Raw genomic sequence first — 20,071 nt, forward strand, 5'->3', positions numbered from 1 at the left:
CTCACGGTCGCTGGCGAGCGTGATAGTGAACGCGATAGTGAGCAGTCTGTTTCGGTCGACGGCATTTTGGAGAAGGCGCTCGTATCCATCGTGGCAGCGACCACGGACGCACAGATGGACGACCATTTCCGAACAGCCCGACGGCCCTTAGTGCTGCTCAGCCGTGGTGTAGATGATGAGCGCGCTCGCTCTGGGGAAGCAGCAGATCAATTTCGACGTTTCCAGGTTTGCAAACCGGGCAGGGGTCGGGTCGGCTGGATCAACGTGCAGCCGAGTAGCCGGGCGTACCCGGCTGCCCAACGTCGCTCTTGGCTGCCAGTCCCAAATGGTGCTGACCGTCAATTTTCCGATGGCATCGCCCCAAAGCTCCGAATGCGCCGCCCTACGACTCGCGCGTGGTGTGCGATAGCAGCGGCGGCGGCGGCGCTGCGAAATTTGCACTGAGCGCGAGGCTCGTCGCCGCCAGCCTCCGGACGACGGCCCACCGCAGTGCACCACGCACGCCCAATATCCGCCCTCGCCTTCGCCCACGGCTATCCCGCACGCGTTTGTCGACGTCCACGATGCGATGCAGTAAGAGACAGGGTTCGTGACGCAGTGGCTGGGCGATGGCCTAGCAGTCCAGAGATCGTGCGCATCTGCAGGCCCCGGTCCGCCATTCTGTCCTGTTGCGGCAGGAGGAAGCACTGCCTGCGGGCTCGGGATATGCCAGTGGTGCGCCCACCCCCTCCACCCACCGCTGCTGCTGCAAGGTACCTGGCACACAAGACCCTCGACGCGCCCTCGCCTATGTGCGCAGATGTCTTGCTTGCCAATGGCTCGTTTCACGGTGCTATTGGCTGCTGTAGCTTCACTTCGCCGCCGCGCTGGAACAGCCTGGCCCTGCTCGGCATCATGATGCGTTCACGGCCAACCACGAGGCTGTCCAGTTCGTCATTAGCCCACCCGGCTACTGCGAGGACGGTCAGCCGTTGCGGACGGCCATGAGCATGCCCGTGCTTCACTTGATCGACTCAGGCGAGTCGATGCTCGCCAGCGCGCTGTGTCTCCGCCTCGTGCGCGAACGTCTGGACATTGATGAGCGCGTCATTGCTCATGTGAATTCGGGTGCTCCTCGTGTGTCTTGCACGAGGAGCACCAAAATGGCGCTGGCTGGGCAGGTGGAGAGGGTTGCAACCGCACGATCGCTATGAATGATGTCTGATCAACGGCTACAGCTCGGCCGTAGAGCACATCGCTGGGCGACTGCTGTATTTCGCAGTGTGGCAGCGAATGCCAATGCTGTCAGCGATGGCTGTGCTGCCTTGCCGCGCGACCATCCCCTCGCTGCTGCTGTCGATATTTCGGCGGACACTCGTACAGTAAGGCCGGTATGCTGCGGATACGGTGTCACCGATTAGCCGGTGCGCGTCGTGGACAGCCGGTCAGCAGGGTTCGCCAAGCAAGCACTTAACATGAAACAGCCCTATCATTGAGAGCGAAAGCGTCGACATGCTATTCTAAGACCACCGCAGCACGTGGGCTCAGAGCACACCAGCGACCTGATGGTGTCTAGTGTCAAACTTGCCGCCAAGACCATGGCTAGTGCGAACCGCGCCATGCCGTTGCGACCTTAAGGCTCCCAGGATGTGAGACTAAGCATGACGCGAAAAAACCGCCGGTCATGCAACTATGCACCGATGGCATCGTGCCTGAGTTGTGTTGTCAGACTCAAGCACATACCACTTGGCGATGCCATTGTGCCGGCCGAGCGCCGGACGCAGACGGTGTCCTCGCCGTGCGTTAGCATCCCGCCGAGATTGTAAAGATGGGGAAGACATGGCCAAGTGTTTCTGCTATCGCAGGCTCGATTGCACCAGTTCTAAGACAACATGATACCATTGAAAATCCGCCCGCGTTCTGTGTCGATCCCTGGTCGCTCAGACCGCATGGACCACCTTGCGGAAAGCTATGAAGAAGGCGTGCATATCTTCATATCTTGAGGTCTGCATGCCACCGTCAGACTCCTCAACAGCAGCAACATCTACTTCTTCACTCAATCATTATGTCTTCTCGAGCACGCGTCGGCCGGCACGACAGTGTCGACAGTAAGGCACCACGCAGACAAGCCAATGCTTGCCTGCGATGCTACGAAAAGAAAGTCAAATGCGACATGGACAGCCTAGGCCAGCCATGCACTGGCTGTGCCCGAGACGGCATCACTTGTCAGAAGCGCACTCGAAAGCCTTACCCGTATGTCGAGACATGCGTATGCACTTGACATAGGCGACGCTGACTTGAGAAACAGACCACGCAAGGAGTCCAGCAATGGTGTCTCCAAGTCCAACTCTTCGCGGAGCTCACCCTCGCGTGATTCGATCTCTTCTTGCACAAATCCAATGCCTACGCCACCCCGGAGCATTCCATCTGACTCCGTGCCAACGCCAATATTCGACTCCGAGCCTTTCTCCTTCCCAGCTTCCTACCTGGAATCCGCACCAGCAGATTTCTACACCTCAGTGCATGACCTTACCAACATTATGCCGCATTCCAGCACAATGGACACCACGATGACTGACAACATGATGCCATTCCTCAGTGGTAAGCTAGATTCGTGTCCTCTTCTCAACGGCCTCTAACGCGCCCTCGCAGGTACAAGTGACGAGTCAGGTTTCGCCTACCTCATGGATATGTGCAATCCAGAGCAAGATCCCACTGCACAACATTACCTGAGCCTGAAGGGCACCGCATCACCACTTGACCCAGCAGCATTGGCATTTGCCGAGGCTCAAGGCTGCTTCTCAATGCCAAGTCACGCCATCTGCGAGGACTTGGTCCAATCCTATTTCCACTATGTCCACCCAACGCTGCCCATATTGAACATTGCGGACTTTCTGGAACAGTACACTGGCGGCTCATTCGAACAGACAAGTCTGCTCCTTCTGTGGAGCATGTTCTCTGTTGCAGCCAACTTTGCCTCCGAATCCACACTGGTGCTGTCAGGCTGCGCGAGCCGTGAGGACTTGAAGAAGCAATTCTACGCACGCGCTAAGAGTCTCTTTGACTTGGCGTACGAACAAGACAAAGTCACTCAAGTCCAGTCGGCCTTGCTCTTGGGTTACTGGTACTCAGATTTGCAGGACCACGCTCAAGCGTGGCACTGGACTGGAGTCGCAATCTCCACGGCGCAAACGATCGGCCTCCACAGGAGTTCGGATGCGAGGCATGCACACGGCGCGATTGCCGCCCCTCAGCGCCGACTTTGGGCAAACATTTGGTGGTCGTGCTTCTTCCGGGATCGCTGGCTGAGCTTGGGCCACGGACGTCCACTAAGAATCAACGCCGCGGATTGTGATGTACCAATGGTCGGCTCAGATTGTATGCTTGACCTCCCAGAGCGAGCACCTCAGGCGTGGCGCAAATATGTGCCACAAGACCTCCACCACATAGTGCCAATCTGGACTGGACTTTTGCAACTGACCGTGGTCCTTGGTGATATTCTCTCCGCAACCTACCAGCCACACAGAGCTCCCCTCGATAGCACAAGCATTGCTGATCTGGAGCGACGAGTTTCCGAGTGCTTGCCCGAACAGCAAGCCAGGCCCTTGAATCCGGAGCTAGTGCTCTTCTTTGAATCACAAGCTCGATTGCACGTCGAAGCCAGCATGATTGCGCTTTACAGACCATATGCTACCGAGTTCCTCATGAGCCACGCGGACAATGTAGACCCTGCTGTCGCACGACTGGCAAACGGGAGAATCAAGGCAGCAGCCACCCGAGCCAGCGGTATTCTCGACCGTATCATCACGACAGATGCTCTCCGATTTGCAGGACCTATGATGGTACCTCTTCTTGTGCCCAGCATGACTGTGCACCTTATGCAAGCACGATCTCAGGATCATTTCACAAGCTCATGGAGCAAAAACCGCTTGGAGCTTTCATTAATGGTACTCAAGCGACTGGAGGACAACTACCCAGCTGCGGCCGTAGTCCACCGACTGTTTTCGCAAACCAAGAACGACCACAACACTGTACAGTTCAACTTTTCGAACCCAACTCCGCCAAGCAGCATCGGCAACAGCCCTCAGAGCAATGTCATGAACCACTGGCAGGGTGCTCCTTTGGACCTTCACGCTCCCTTGAACACATTAAACACGGGCTTTCCCTGCAATACGGCACAATGGGACAGCCCGGAGATGGCACCAGGCTTTGACCTGTGGACCCTGACACCACCAGACGGGAAAATGTTTTTCCCGCTCGACGATCTTCACGTCAGCAGCATATAAAATCACATGTGCGACGTCCACGGCGAGCTGGTGAGAGGAGGACTGCATAATTATGAGACACACGATGGCACGAAAATCATCATTGAGGTGGTGTGCTATACCAAGTGGGTCGGAGCGGTCGGCATTATACGATCTCCTTTGTTCTTCGATTTCCTTTGTTCTCTTTTGAGCGAAATGCGAAAGTTGGACTGTGCATTCTACCATTCTTCGGAAGTCCGAATAGAGTTACTGGAACAGATGTCGCTAGCGAATAGACCGAGAAATGTCAGCAAGCTAGGGTTAATCGCCTCCATGTGTCATCACTTTCCCTACCTGTAATTGTCAAGGGCCCCTGGTCCATGTGCAACGCTCGTTCCGTCGTCCGACCTGCACAGGTGGTGCGTGGTCTTGGCTAGTAGATCTTGGCCGGGGTTTGTCTGCCGCAAGATCGTCCATCTGCGCATCGATGTGCCAGACTCCACGGTCGGAGCCGCATGTTGACCAAGTTTGAGTATGATCGACGAAGGTGTAGACAAACAGTCTTGCAAAGTTGAAGAAAGTGTGGCCACGCTTCCTGGAAGAGCCGTGAGTTCGAAATGCAGCGCGGCCTTCGTCGACGAGCTGCTGAACGAGTACGGTAGCAATGTTTCTCGTCAAGTGAATATGCCCGCGGATGTATGTCATGCAGGTAAATACCCGAGCGAATGAAATTGTGTGAGAAGCGAGAAATGGTGTTAGTTCGTTGATGCTGTCTTACCATTTCGAGCCAGTTTCAGGCACGACAGTGAAGTCATGTGAGCCACTGCTTCCCAATCTGCTGCTTCTTTGCATAGGACTGGTTGCCTCGTCTGTGCTAGAGGGCTTGGAGAGGGGTCGGCCAGTGGGAGGAATGGAGGACCAGCATGTTGATAGACTATTCGTCGGACTTCGAAAGCATTTGCGTAATCGGAAATTCGGAGTGCCTATGTCGATAACTTCGATTCAGGAACCCTTGGGGATATCTGATCGTAGTCCAGGAAAGCGCTGGTCTTTCGCCAAAGTTCGTTGTATCATTGGGTAGCTGATGGATGTTGAGGTCATTGGGGAGGCATTGTGTCTGCGGGGTGCCCGGCAAGGTTCGAAGCGGAAGGGCGCAGCATGACGGCGACCAAGACTGGCAGCCTTAGTCATGGAAAGATCGATAAGGCACTCTTCTTGATCGATGCAATCGTTCTCAGTACTGAAACTTGACTCCACTGCTTATCTGTAACATCTCTACGATAAAGGTCAGCGTGTCATCGTTTAAAGTGATGTTTGGCTGCCGTATCGAGCGTGGCCATCGACTTACCTGGAATAGATGCTCGCGTGCAAGTGTTTGAGAATCCCTTCACTTTTCGTCATGTTCCCGTCTGACAGTAAGCTAGTACTTCCAGGTCGACAGGGTCCGCGCATCGAAAGTAGAAGCTATTGCGAAAGATCACATAAGCAATCAAAGACGCGCGTTGAACTCTCTGCAGATGGAATACCTTATAGTGTCCAACGACAGAGCGGTCAATGAATATACAACGACTCTTTCACTGAACAACTCCGAAAACTCCAACGCTCGGTCACTCCGAACTTGCCAGATCTGCCTCTTGCTTCGGCTCGGTCGTTACACAGACGAACAGTGAAGAGCTATCGTTGTGTTCGGATTCTTCACACAATGCCGATCCACGATGATTCGTCTGTTGATACCGATGATAACGCCGCTCCTCTACTTTGCCGTGTTGGCCAAGACCCAAGACCCCGAAGATTGGTCGTCTTTCCTCTATAACACATAGCGCGAGCCGTGACTGGTCGAAGCATCGGCTATTTTCGGTACATGTTCGCTGAGTCTTGTGCTGACAATAGCAACTCCATGACATAGCACATGCCAAGAACACTGTCACGCGTGTAGTCTGGGATATGTAACAGTATGTGTTACTCCGCACAGGATGAGTAATCTGTCTCTTGGGAACGAGGACGAATCAGAACTCCACAATAGGTAGCTCCAACATCCTCGAACGCGGAGCTGCAGCGAAACGGCCACATCTCCGTCGGCGATGTTCTCAAGAGATTGTTTTAGTGCCGTCACGGCCAGTTTCTTCTTGTTAGCAGAGCTTTGTGTTCGGCCATGATACATACTTGGAAATACCCGGTCGGCTCATATGAGCGTCTTCAGTTTTCTATTTCCCGATCACTGCCCATTGACTGTGCTCGTGACCATTTGTGACCTTCCAGGCCAGGAGGTTTGTGGACGAACCACGCTCTAGCAGGCCGTACATGATGCATTTCTGACTCAGCAGGTGGTGCGATTCCGTTGTGGATATTCAACATGGTTCCGACGCCGCTCCGTTTCTTCACAGTAGCATCAAGCTCGAGCAACACGGACTCATGTATGATCCAGCCTTAGTCTTAGGGCACAGCTTTGGTCGCACAAAGCATTGACTCTGGCAGTTTCAACTTTCAAGTCCAGCCACCGAGGAGGTTGGACAGCGAAGGCGCCATGAGGTAGGCAGTGCGTGGCCGCGGATCTGCCTGTTTCGCGGGCGGATCACTGCACTCCAATTCTCCATCATGATCTTCGCGATCTTCGTGGACCAAGCTTGAAGAGCGGTGTGCTATGCGGACAGCCATACCGAGTAACATAGGGATCTATGTGTGCGCGCAATGCGTGGACCATGAACACCAAGTGATGTCTTGTGTCGGTTTTCTCACCGACTGTATGTACCACGTGTACCCAAGTGATCCGAGTGTGAGGCCCTTGATGGCCGCCGCCGGTCAACTGCTGTTTCTTGCTATCTCTGGGGCCATCATGGTCAACAAGGTTGTAAATCGCCTATCCTGGACGCTTCCTCGTCCAAGAAATTGATTCGATAGCGTGTGCTGACAGATACACGTGGATGTCCAATCTGCGCTGGCAGCTGAATGCTTTCGTGTATAGAAAGAGAAGTTTCGGAGCCGCCAGAGTGAAGCTAAGACCTTTTTCGGCTTCAAGTTGGAAATCAAGCCACATATACCATTCCACATCTGACATCAGTGCGGATTCGCACTTTTGTCAGAAACAAGTCTTCATGAAGACCGTTCGGACAGTTCAAAATGGGGGCGGAAAAATCGAGAAGACTTCCAGCAAGGGCGCCTTCCGACGGTATCCCGAAGACAACCGTGATTCAAGCAGGTGTATCCTCGCTCGAGCTGAGTCGCTTTCGCTTTCTGGCGCGAAGTGAAATGGTGTTCTATGCTTGTCAGGCTACAGCCTACAAGGAGATTTAGGATAGTGTTGTGGGTGTCGAACGTAAACCCCAGCATCGTACTTGAATACGATGTGCCTGTCTGCTGCCTATCTGTCCTCAACGATTGTGTCTTTGCGAGATAGTTGCTTGAGTTGTGTGATCAGCGCTAAGTGGAGATCTGCCCGCTGGAGAAGACGGGAAATGCTAGCGGATGCCTTGCCTTCTGGTCGCGCAGAGGCCGACAGTCTTATACCGCTGATCCTTGCAGCAAAGATACGAGATATCTTCCCGTGCAGCCGAACACTCCGGATGAGCAGACCAGGTGGACGAGCAGCTCTTCAGGATGTCGTTGAAAGGGATGCTGTGTGCACCTGCAGTCCTGCGGAAGGTACCTTGGTATCATGTGTCTGCGGCATTGCCTCACTGATTCGACAATGGCAAGATCTGTATCACAAGCCTGCAGACGTCAAGGATGAACTGAAGATGACCAAGGCGCGCTTGAAGCGAGGCGCGCATTGACTGGTACAAACATCCCCCGCACGCCGAGCAGATTTTGACAGGCCAGCAATCAAAACCACGTCAAATATTCAAAGCTGTGGCAATGCTCATCCCAGCAGGAGGGACAAGCTCCGGGCCGCCCGAGAAGAGCCCGAAAGCCTCGAGTGACCACATCTCCCGACGGACCTTCTTCAGACCTCACCTTCGTCACCGGCATCATATCTGTGTGCTGGCTTCACTTGCAGACTGAACATCCAATACGACCCTATGTAACACACGGAACTCAATGTCGTGAACACCGCAGAATGTCAAATGCAAAGCTTAACGCAGAGCCAGATGCGATCTTGGTCTGTCCCAATATCACGGGCCCTGCCACATGGGTTCGCATGAGATTACCGCGATATCCTGGTCAGATGTCATGCGAACCACGATAGCCTGGAAACCCATTTCCCTTGGGCCAAGGATGCTTCATTACACCATCGTATTAACGCGAACGGATCATGCGGCTCTTGGAGGCATGTAGAGCCCAAATATCGGGCGTCAACAAGAGCAATGCAGAGAAGATTGTATTCGACCGAAATAGAACGGCGAGTGAGCTTTGGGTATAGTCACAGTGCAAGTTATCAACAAAGCAAGTTCGCCATTCAAGAAACGTACAAGCTACTGTAGATTACACGCTTGCATTCTTCGCACCGCACAAGGAATGAATTGAAGGGTCAAGTGGTCCCTGTCTTGACGGGGCATGCCATTTTCAACATTCAACTTGATTACTGAACATACAACGCCGCGTCATCAGGCGGAGCAAAATCACATTGCTGGGAGCATCCAGAGCAGCAGCAGATCACCATGCGAAGATGCACAACCTTGTATCATCGCGGCATCTTTACGTGTCGAAGAGTTGCCGCAGAACATGAGCATGGCATTGGCTACAATCCGATGTGAACAAATTCTTCTACATCGTCGAACGGTCCTCGCATATGGGAGCGGAATAGGCACTCTGAAAATTTTGTTCAGCACGGCGACTTCATTGCAGGCAACCTACTGACTAGACGAATGGGGTTACTGTGCAATTTTCAGCTTTGGATCACGGATGTTGATTGAATCAGCAGTGTATCCTTCCAAGGATAGAGCATTCTGAGACTCATTGCTTGAAGCTGCAGCGCAAATGATCGGAAGGCAATTCAATCCTGCACTGGATCGTGTTGACGCTATCGTATCTCACTCAGAATCAGAACTCGATTCTTCGGGTGCACCACAACAATTCTCAAAACAATGCTGCACGGCTCACTGTCTTGATGTTACGATGGAAAACGCTCTGTCTACGACATCAGATGCCGAGATCTCAACAGGAACCTGGACTCCTGCTCCTCGTTGCGCAAGAAGGTTCTCTCGGGTGCAAGGAGCTCAGAAATCTGTCGTCTACGATCTGCATAAACGAATGACTTCGTCGACCTGCACAGCCCCCTCGATTCGCAATCGCGTGGCAAGTTCCTCCGCGGATATCCGCATAGACTATCATGCACGCGAACAGCACACTCCGGGCGTGAAATGCTGACCGGTTACGTGTTATATCCGAGTTAACCAGCCCGGATTCCAAGACGAAGAGTCCGACGAACATATCCGAGTGACACAAGGGGCTTGGACAACCGAACAACATTGGCAAAAACGTGCACGCAGGGAAGTTTCACTACCGCTTGACGGAGAGACAAGACTGCAGAACTTCGGATGGCAGTAAGCACTACAAACACAATGATATCGTTTGGGATTCTCGTCCGAAGCTACATGTGATGATAGCTTGAAGCGGACTAACGCCAAGCCAAATCGCCGACAACTTCACCATGTGGCCTCAGGCTGCACTGCTTCACTCCTCACTAAGCATTGCAAGGAACCAGTTCCTAACGTGGCAAAAATAGAGTGGCAAAGGTACCGCGGTAGTTCTTTCGACGCGGTCCTGTACGGTGGAGCTCCTCACAAGACGCTCTTCCGTGGTGTCCCACGTACGATTCCCACTAACTCTGGGCCTCCACAGACGATGCCCCGATGTCCTTGCTTGGTGTTGGAGCGAACAGAGCACCTAGACACCTAGGACGCGGTGCACACCACACCCTTCGGCACTTTTGCACCACGTCGAGGACTTCGTCCCGAGGCAATGCTGAGCTTTCGGCCAAGAAATATGCAGGCACACGAGTGCTGCAGCTAGTAAACGAGGCTGATTCTGCAGCCCTGCGGGTGGTGGCATCACGGCAATGCGCGGTTTATGTTGCATAGGCGAGGACGAGCTCTTGCTGCACCTAGGTGAATACAAAACTCATGAAACACCACATCCCAGCCCGAACAAGCCGTGGTGGTTTGTCGGAGACTGAGACCGAGCACGACATGTGCTGCGTGTTTCGGCCTTGCTGTAGGGCTGTGCTCTTGGTGCTTACAGGCTTTCACAGTTGCTCCGTAAACGATTCGATCGCGTGGGAGGTCATGCCGAAGAAGAAGCCAAGGGTTTCAACCAGAGAAATTCGGGCCGAGGCGTTTGAGGATGTGCTGTATGCACACTGACTTGAGGACTTCCCGCATGTGCAGCATAGACTATTGGTCTAAAGTCCATCATCGAGCCATGAATCGCACCGATCAATTTGAACACTGCCACTGTCGAGGGGTACGTAATCATATGCGCATAGCCTGACTTTTCTTCGCGAGAGATGCGGTGGAGCCGATGTTGCTGATGCCGTCGACCTCTAGCTGAATTTCGTACGCAGCGAAAGTGCAAGCGAATGGCACCACCGCGATGAGGAGACTGGCTGCTTCTGGTGATCTACCAGCGTCTGCATGTAGACCTTGCTGTGTCTTACGCTTGCTTGTGACCGAAGGACTTACGAGAAATGGGCTGTCCGAAGGCGGTCTGCGGCTCGAATCTGCTCAACTGCGGGACTTCTTCGTGCTGGCTCTCTGGTAAAAGCGCCCTCAAAAGTATGAGCCTCTCGGAAAGTGCAAGTAGGAGAACAACTGACCACTCACATCGTTATCGCGAAGTCCAGCTACCAGGCCCCACGTCTTCATGCCGATTCCTGCCCCGAAGGAATAGCTTCACCGCTCAGGCCGTTCCATGGGAAAAGGAACTCCGCCAGCTTTCGGCCCTCAGATCTCAACGCACTACTCCAGTAGAATGAAGAGGTTGTGCAATCGAGTAGGCCTTAGTTACCGCTTTCAACGCACGACCGATGCCGATGAAACTCGTGCCAGACGTTTCGCACGATTATGGCACCACTTTCGCATACCAAAGAGGCCGTATGCGATTCCCGAAAAGAATTGTGTAGGGGACGAACCAATTGCTTTGGGAGTGATCGGCGATCTATCTTGACGTTGTAGCTAGATGCAGTGACATCGATGTTGAGCTCTGCGTGGATGCCTTGGTGCCTTAAGGTCTTAACTGTTTTCTCTGGCCTCGGTGTGAGGGCGTTGGACACTGCTTGCAGTGTCGCTGGTGTGAGTTTTGTAGCGCATATTCGCGCCATGCCGTCTTCCTCTAATCAGAGCGACGAGACATGCTCGAGTGTCTCTACGTGCTTAGGCGGTCTCTGTGCCCACCTCGTCATGAATGACGACAGGACCTAACTTCTCCCTCAGGTCGATCTCCTCCACTGCCTTCTTAATGTTTTGCGCACTACATAGTGCCTTCACAATGACTGTTTCATTCTTCTCGGCAACTAATTTCCGGAACGCGTGCATCAAGAAGCCGCTCACAAGTTCAACGGACCAAGAATCCGGAATCATCTCCAATACTTTAGCGACATCGAACCAACCTCCGAATCTTTCGAGCAACTCTGCCGTCCTCTCGAGCCGTTCGCTGAAATCTTCGATTTGGAAGAATTGATCAAGCAGGTAGCTAAACAGAATCGATTGTTCGTCTCTGCTCGGCAAAGGCTGTGTCGGCTCCAGACTTGACGAAGGATGGAAGATGGAGCTGCCGCCAAGGAGGCAATAGCGAATTGCTGTATCATAGTCGCCAAGACCGTGTACAAGAAGTCGGAGCGCTTCTTCGTGTTTACCCTCACGACCATTGAGAATGATCATTTCCGGAACGAGCTCAGCGCTGTATGGTGCCAATCGCTTGCCCAGTGTGTGTACGTCGTACTTCGAGGCGGCACCATGCGAGCCACCAATGAGCTGCAATAGTCGTAGGCGATTGTGCCACCACTCTGCTTCTACAGCATTCTCCGTAATGAATTGACGATAGGTAGGCTTGGGCGGAATTTGAGCTCGATAGATCTCATAGGACTCTTTGAGCATGACGCGTGACTCTTTGTTCTTTTCGAGCTCTTCTAGAACAGTGTCGAGATAATAGGCAATGAGGTCGTTGACGTATTGCACATGATTTTTGCCAAACACCAAATGCTCAAGATAGTCTTTGACCGCATCAGGTGCTCTCTGTTTGAGGATGGCCACTGCTTGGGTCGGCTCGAATTGAACTCTGCTCGAATCATCTGCAAAGATCTGTACACCCAGCTTAGGATTCCTATTAGCCAACCAGGCACCGTATTCCTGGACGAGTGCAGTGTCTCGAATTTTCGAGAGATATTCTCGCATGACGTGTTCACCTTCGATGAACTCGCCGCCTGCATCGTGCTCACCATCGAGAATGCGACGCCACGTGGCTAGCACTTTGGAAATGTCCCGATAGTGCTTGTTCTGGTACAAGCGACTCAAGACATATAGTCGCTGATGCTGCTCGAGAAGCTGGACAGCCCGCTCGAAGCAGTCCACGCCCTTATCGACCACTCCATACAGTTCAGTTCGTACCGAGCCTGGTATCGCAGGTCCTCGAGGGGTGTCCTGGTCAAACATGAGCAGAGCGTTTAAGAGCGCAGCATCTACTGTTTGGAAAACGTGCGCTTCGTCCGCAACACTCCCAAAGCCTTTCTTCTTGCGCCAAGCTGTTAAATAACGCTTTGTCAGGCTCAACATGTTATCGCCGTACGCGCCTTTGATATCGCGATCAAGGTGATCCAGACCAATTCCATGTCGAAGCCAGTCGATAGTGTCGCGCAACCCCTGAGGGAGCCACAGACCTGCGCCTTCTGCCACCTCCTCATTGAGTGGTGGTACCAGAAGTAACATGATGCGGGGATCGATTTCGCCAGACGTCAGAGCGTCTTCTGCACGTCGCTTGTCATGCTCGTAGGCAATCACGCCGCGCGCGGTCTGCAGGACCAGATTGCCAAATAGTAACAACGCTGCTTTCTGCCGAACGTAGGTAAGAGTCAGAAATTCGAGCTCATCCCTCGGATCTTGTCCACGTATGCTGTTGAACACGCGTTGTACCTGCGGCACATCAATGGAGAGCTCGCCTGCATCACTTTTCTGCATAGCTGAGCTCAGCTGCCTGTCAAGCTGCATGAGTAAAGGTTCTTGCAATATCCAGGAAACTCTGTCGCTAGCGTAAAGAAGTACGTTGGCGGTGGCTTGCGCAAAGCGAGACGCAAGCTTATCTTCGTCTTCGTTCCGCGCCTTCTCTGCAGGGCTCTCGGTTTCGTCCGCGCCATCTTTGACTTTGAGCTTACGAAGGCGTAGGCTCATACTTATACCACTGGTATGAAGGTTGGCGGCACTCGTGGCGTTGCGCAGGCCAATACCTGAAGGTATATCCGCCTCGTTATTTTCGTCGACTGGTCCAATAGCCAGCAACTCCTTTGGTTGTATCTCGCCGGGCTCCGCATTCCACCGCTGCACCTCGATGCATCTTCGCAGGATGCCCTCGTGCTTATGCTGTACGATCGCGAAGACATAACCCTGGCTGAGCGAGTCACTGGGTGAACCTGCAGACTGCTCTGCCTCATGGAGGACCAGTGACTCAGGATAGGAACTGAATTCTATGGTTCCACGAACGACATCGCCATCTAGATTGACGAACAAGCCCACTCCAGGATCAGTCATGCTTGTGCCAGTGGTCAGTAAGAATTCTTCCGGCGTTGGAGTAACGATGTTGGCAAGAAGAGGTTTCGGGGCTTCTGGCGTTGGAGGTCTCGGAGACTCTGCAGGCAATGCTGGGAGAGCCTTTGTGCCATCGTCCGATGCCTCTTGCGACGCTGTTGTAGAACTCTCTGGCTCTTCGATCACGGCCTGACTCGCCTCCGGGGTCGGGGCCACTGCAACTGGATCGGCCTCTTGACGAGACGATCTCCTGGGTGGGAACGGAGAGTTACTATCTGAACGCAACCTGTCTACGTTGTGCGGCTGTCCGCCCAGGCTTGTGATCCTTTGATGGCCGCGATCCTGGCGCACGGGACTGCGCGAGGAAAAGCTTCGCGCAGCAGGTCGTCCTGGAGGGGGCGGAGGGGCTAGTTGCTTCGGTGGCGGAGTGGGAGGAGATCGAGTGACGCTAGTAGAGGAGATGGGAAACAGCAAATTCTTGCGCTGGTTCACGACATCTAACAGCGAATACTCTTGCCCGTTCGCAACGCAGGCGAGATCACCTCGCCGCTCAAGTGCTGATACTCCGGCGAGCTCAATGTCTCTGATCTTGCGTGGGCGGAAGTCTTCTCCCACTCGAATCAATCGCAGCCGCTGTCGCAAGCATATCACGACAACAGCGCCATTACCATTCTCATCTTCCGCGCTCAAGTTGCGGTCTCGGCCTCCAACCCACAGACAGCCAGCTTGCACAACCTCTTCAAATGCAGGACTGAGCTCTGGAATATTGTAGAAGGTCAGAGTGCTATTGCATACAATGCAGGCCTTGTTGATGCTGGGCAGAAGGAGTATCTGCTTCACGCCCGCATCTGCTCCCGCCTGGGCTGTGGTGAAGTGAGGCTCAATCCGGGTCGCGAAGATATACGCTGGGGGATCGCCCTCGTTCTCGCCCGGGATCGAGACATAGTGCAGAACTACGCCATGGGAGGTGCCGATATACAAATTCCCGTTCCACGTATCAACGCATGTGATGTATCCTGTGGTACCGTCGTCGCCGACGAGAGGAATGTCGCGGATCAGCTCGCGGGTGGTGTATGCGCCAGGCGAGCCATCTTCGGTGTAGGAAGTCTGCGCATTGAGGTCATCGACAGATCCCATGACCAACGCGGCCGTATTGTCATGGTGTTATGTTGTATCGACAAGGTGAAGTCGGAGGACGGTGCTGCCTGACGATCATCGCAGCTTCGTCGTGGAGGACGAACGCGTGTTCGGCCGCCATCCCCGACTCTCCCGCATTGGACAACGACACATCATCTAGGAGGTACCTACGACTGCGGCAACGCGATAGGACACACGAAGCGCATCTTCCCGGACGTCAAGGCTGGGGCGACGTGCATTGAACACATGGCCTAATTTACCCAGCGCCGCGGCCGAACTCGAACAGACCATTCCCAAGGCGTCAAGCCCCCCGTATTAATCGACATGTCGACCGCCGCAGAAATGGAGGAGGAGGCGGAGCTGGAGGCGACTGAGGGAGCATACGCAGAGGCGTCGATGAACGGTGCGGATACGGGCGCGGCGACACAGCAAGGAGCAGATGCGGGCAACAAATTCCAGCAAGCCGTGGCAGCATGGCGATCGCTAGACTTGACTGCGCTCGTCTCGACATTGGACGCCACGGCAGAGGACATGGTCCAGCAGCAGAAGGACTCGCTGGTCAAGAGAAAAGAGCTGGCGACGCGCACTAAGGAATTCCGCAAGATGGACGATAATGCAAAACTTTCCGAGGTCATGGGGCTGCTCAAGATGTATCAGGGCTATATCGACCTGCTCTCGAACCAAAATAAGGCCGTATCTGCTGCCTTCATGTCCGCCTATTCTCCACTCTCCGAGGCGCCGGACCCATACCCATTGCTAGAGGCGTCTATCGATTCACTCGTGACTGCAGACGAAGTCGTGCCGAGGCTGGAGTCGCAGAATGAACGACTGCAGAAGCAGGTCGCAAAGCAAAACACACAACTGGAAGATCTGGAGAAGCAATTAGACCACGAGCGGAATAAAAGGCAGTCATTTGAAGGATCACAAGACAATAAGATCAAGGAAGTGGAGGAATCGTGGTCCGCCGTACTTAAGGAGAAAGAGGATAATTGGTCCGCGAAAGAGCGCAGCTTTGAAGAGAAGGTCGAGAACCAGGACCGCCTGCTCAAGGAGCTGAAGGCCAGCTACGAAGTGTCACAGAGGCTGGAGCGGACGGGCGAAGACAGTCAGGATACTGGGCGAAACGCAGCGGCAGCGGCAGAGCTCGAAATTGTCAACCAGGAATTGGAGAGGACGAACATTAGACTGGCTGAAGTGGAGGCTAGGAATGAACAATTGCGGACAGAACTCGCGCAATCTGCAGGGCAATCGAGCTCCTCCAAAAGCACCTCTGTGGAAGACGACCCGGCCTACCTTCGTTTACGATCTGAAAATTCCTCGTTACTACGCCGACTAGACACTGCGAGACACGATCGCGACTCAGACAAGACTAAGTTGGAAAGCACGCTGCGCAGCTTAGAACGAGAATTGAGCGCACTCAAAGCCGATCGTGATGCGCTGCAAAGCAAGGTACAGAAATGGCGAGACTATGAAGAGGTCAAGCGTGAGCTGGAAATGCTACGCGCAATCGAATTCTCCAGCATAGACGAGGCAGATACGTCGGAGACAACTCACACGAACGGCAAAGCGGGCGAAAGCCTGGAGCAGCTTCTTGTTGCGCGCAACAAGAAGTTGAGTGACGAGTTGACAGAGTTGAGAGTGTCCCACAGAGAACTGCAGCAAAGACTGGAGCAATTGCAAGAAGATCTCTCGAACACTAACATGGAGCTTGAGCAAACGCAGAAGCTCAATGCCACATTGGAAAATGACCTTCAGAAGACCCAACAGGAAGCCAGCAATGCCTTCGAGACCATGTCTGTAGCTGGCACCTACACCTCGCGGTATCCAAAATCGCACTATGGCAGTCGAAGAGGACGAGCCGCCTCCCCGACATTGTCCACCATCGGCGGCTTTGACCCTACAGACAGTGGCTCTCAATCCCCTCGTCTGGGAAATACTTTGGAATCCTTGCGCGCTGGCGAAGGTGCTGGTGGCGGATCTGGCATTCTGCCGATGGTCACTGCACAGCGTGATCGCTTCAAGAAGAAGATCGGCGAGATGGAGCAAGAATTGCAAAAGCAGTACCAGACCGTCTCATCACTGCGAGGCGAGATTGCGAGCCTGCAGAAGGACAATTTGAATTTATACGAGAAGACACGCTATGTGAGCACATACAATCGAACTGCCACAAGCGGCGCATCCTACGGCGGCAATCCCAATCCCTCCACGGTTTCCGTTGGAAGCAGTGATGACCGCTATCGGTCTGCCTACGAAGCCAATATATCGCCTTTCCAAGCCTTCCGAGGTCGCGAATCTGCGCGTGCACTGAAGCGGATGTCATTGCCAGAACGAGCGGTCTTCCAATTCACGCGCATGGTTCTCGCAACGAGGACAAGTCGGAATCTGTTTGCGTTCTACTGTGTGGCGCTGCATCTGCTTGTTTTCGTCATGCTTTATTCCATGGGCAGTGCTCACACTGCAGCTCATGCTAGCAGTCTCAGCACGAGTAGCTTGAAAGAACAAGTCGAGGCTGTTGCTGCGGCAGGAGGTGCTGAGGCCCATGGGGATTGGAAGGCGCAGGAGTTTAACGCTGCTGATGGGTAGACATCTTCACGTATGCAATGCACATTTTTATGACTACTAGGCAAGTTTCAAAACTGATCTGCTTGAGCGTAGCGGGCTACGTGCGGCATTCCGCTGTTTTCACCAATACTGACGCGCGGGATATGAGAAGTGAAACAAAGAATGTCGACCACGAATGTATTGATTCTTGTATATGTTCAGTCAGCGCAAGAAGAAAGATTGCTCTCCCACTTGCACAACTTTGATGGATCTCCGAAGCCCGATCATCTGCCTCGAGTTAGGCGAAACCACAGATCAGACCCTCCATCAGTTTTCATCAGATTTTTTGTTTCGCGTAGATCTTTTGCGACACCATTGCAGCACGACTCCCATTTTCACTCCCAATCAAACAAACACCAGGAAACTGATCGACAGCTCAAGAAGCAGAATGCACTCGCTGCACCCTCCGAACTTGCTTGGAACGGATCATCGAAATTGTCTGTGGTTCCCAGTTGTTCCCTCAATATGAAGTGTTCATGACTGCCATGCTACGCCGTTCTTCCGTCTCTGTCAGAAGCCAGGGAAGAGCGACACGCTTATTGCAAAACGCAGTCAGTGTAGTAAGGGCCATTCTTGCCCTGGAGAACGCAATCGGTGTAGTAAGGACCGTTCTTGCCCTGGAGAACGCAATCGGTGTAGTAAGGACCGTTCTTGCCCTGGAGAACGCAGTCTGTGTAGTAAGGTCCGGATTTGCCCATTTTGAAGGTGTTCGGAGTGTTTGAAGCGGGTAGCCTGTGAAGAGGTGTGTTAGTTGCTGTATGTTGGCTACGGGCTAATTCTTGCTTACTTTAACGAGTGTGAGTGGTCTAAGTGAGTTGGTGAGAAGAAGGTGTTGGAGGGGTCGAAGTAAGTGGTTATATACCCTCTGTAACCTTGGTGATGAGGCTTCAATTTGCGTGGAAGTCGCGTGGCTCGTTGTCAGAGGATAAAGAAGATAGAAGCCGAAATAGAATGACCGATGGTCATTTTCGGCAGCCACAAATCCCAGATATTGTACGGCCCTCACACATGTTGACCGCTGTGCCGAGGCAAAAGCACTGCGATTGTTCGATAGTTGTTGCGATTGTTCGATACTTGTTGCGATTGTTCTTTCACAGACCGGCGGTCTTGGCGCAATTGAACGTCACTCATTCCCAACCACACCAACATGAATCGCGTCCTTTGGAATCGCCTAATGGCTAATGACCGCCCTACAGATGGAACACAAACAAGATCTGTACTATCCATCGTCGAGCTGCAGATCAGGCGTGAGAACGGTCTGAATCGCATCGAAATATGCCTCTAGGAAGACCGATTTAGGCACAGCAAAAGACTTGCAGCGACCTGGCCGTAAGCGTGACAAAAGAGCGACGCTTTCGCCCCCTCTAGCCTTTAGAACATGCCGAGATGGTGGGACACTATATGTGGCGAGGTTGAGGCTTTGTCTACCGACTATAATTCTTTCTTCCGTCACTCCTCGGCTCAACATGGGGTCAGCTCTCTAGTTACATACGATCAGCCCGCTATGAGCCGTCGGCTGCGATCGAGCGTGTTCGATCTATCTACGCACTGTCCTACTTCTTCTGAGTGGCCGCGGCCTTTTCCTCAAGCACCTTCTTCACAGCTGGTCTCGCGATCAACGACTGATGCCACTGATAACACTTCGGATACTTTACTTTCCACTCTGCATCGAACCCTTCGCCGAGCAGCCAAGGGACAGCTGTATTCCAAGTCACGAACATTAGATCTGCGTACGAGACCTTATCGCCCACGAGGTACGGCTTGCCGGTCTTGGTGAGGTGGGCGTCAATCACGCCTAGCACCCGCTTGATTTCATTCGTGTAACGTTCAATGGCGGATGGAATCTTCTCTGGGTGGAACTGTGATTCAATGTTAGTTTCGGATCATGAGAGGACGGTCGTCTTTGAGTTGTTATGTGTGTAACTCACCATGGCAAACCACGCTCTCTGTCCAAAATAAGGTCCTTGGCCGCTCATTTGGAAATCTCTCCAGGAGACCTGTAGGTACTTTTCAGGGGATTGGGTGTAGCGGAGTTTGTTCTCCTTGTCGTAGTTTTCAAGAAGGTAGTCGATGATCGCACCAGACTGTCAAAGTGTTAGTCGTCGCGTGCTTTTCAAGAGATCTTCGACGTAGTATAGATACCTCGAACAAAGTGACACCAGTGTTGGGATCCTCAAGGGCGGGAACCCCGCCATTTGGGTTGAGGGAGATGTAAGGCTCTTGCTTGAGTACACTATGGTCTACAGCCTCATGTTCGTAAGGAATGTTGAGTTCCTCGAGGATGATCGCCACCTTCCACGGGTTTGGACCCTATGGAACTTGTTAAGATCTGCTCCGCAACTGCATAAGGTGGGCGAGAGACTTGCTGCGCCTTGACCGTAGAGTTTGACTGGTTTGGACATGATTTGGTATTGTGAAAGTGAAGTATTCTTGGGGTTC

General features: G+C 53.2%; 4 protein-coding genes across 4 annotated transcripts; 2 read left to right on the top strand and 2 right to left on the bottom strand.

The window, feature by feature from the left end:
- Positions 1 to 2,044: 2,044 nt before the first annotated feature.
- CKM354_000063800 (uncharacterized protein) lies at positions 2,045 to 4,265 on the top strand (the record flags this gene model as incomplete). The annotated part of the gene is made up of 3 exons (XM_044795732.1): positions 2,045 to 2,232; positions 2,288 to 2,580; positions 2,632 to 4,265. 3 exons carry the CDS (start codon positions 2,045 to 2,047, stop codon positions 4,263 to 4,265), a joined length of 2,115 nt encoding a protein of 704 aa, XP_044651667.1.
- Positions 4,266 to 11,530: 7,265 nt separating this feature from the next.
- CKM354_000063900 (uncharacterized protein) lies at positions 11,531 to 15,031 on the bottom strand (the record flags this gene model as incomplete). The annotated part of the gene is made up of 1 exon (XM_044795733.1): positions 11,531 to 15,031. The coding sequence occupies one exon, from the start codon at positions 15,029 to 15,031 to the stop codon at positions 11,531 to 11,533; it is 3,501 nt and encodes a 1,166-aa protein (XP_044651668.1).
- Positions 15,032 to 15,355: 324 nt separating this feature from the next.
- CKM354_000064000 (uncharacterized protein) lies at positions 15,356 to 17,614 on the top strand (the record flags this gene model as incomplete). The annotated part of the gene is made up of 1 exon (XM_044795734.1): positions 15,356 to 17,614. The coding sequence occupies one exon, from the start codon at positions 15,356 to 15,358 to the stop codon at positions 17,612 to 17,614; it is 2,259 nt and encodes a 752-aa protein (XP_044651669.1).
- A 1,571-nt stretch (positions 17,615 to 19,185) lies between these two features.
- Positions 19,186 to 20,034, bottom strand: CKM354_000064100 (uncharacterized protein; the record flags this gene model as incomplete). Its single annotated transcript, XM_044795735.1, has 4 exons — positions 19,186 to 19,491; positions 19,561 to 19,716; positions 19,775 to 19,942; positions 19,999 to 20,034. 4 exons carry the CDS (start codon positions 20,032 to 20,034, stop codon positions 19,186 to 19,188), a joined length of 666 nt encoding a protein of 221 aa, XP_044651670.1.
- Positions 20,035 to 20,071: the final 37 nt, after the last annotated feature.

This window comes from Cercospora kikuchii, assembly GCF_019650295.1.
Source record: "Cercospora kikuchii DNA, contig_00001, whole genome shotgun sequence".
NCBI lineage: Eukaryota > Fungi > Ascomycota > Dothideomycetes > Mycosphaerellales > Mycosphaerellaceae > Cercospora > Cercospora kikuchii.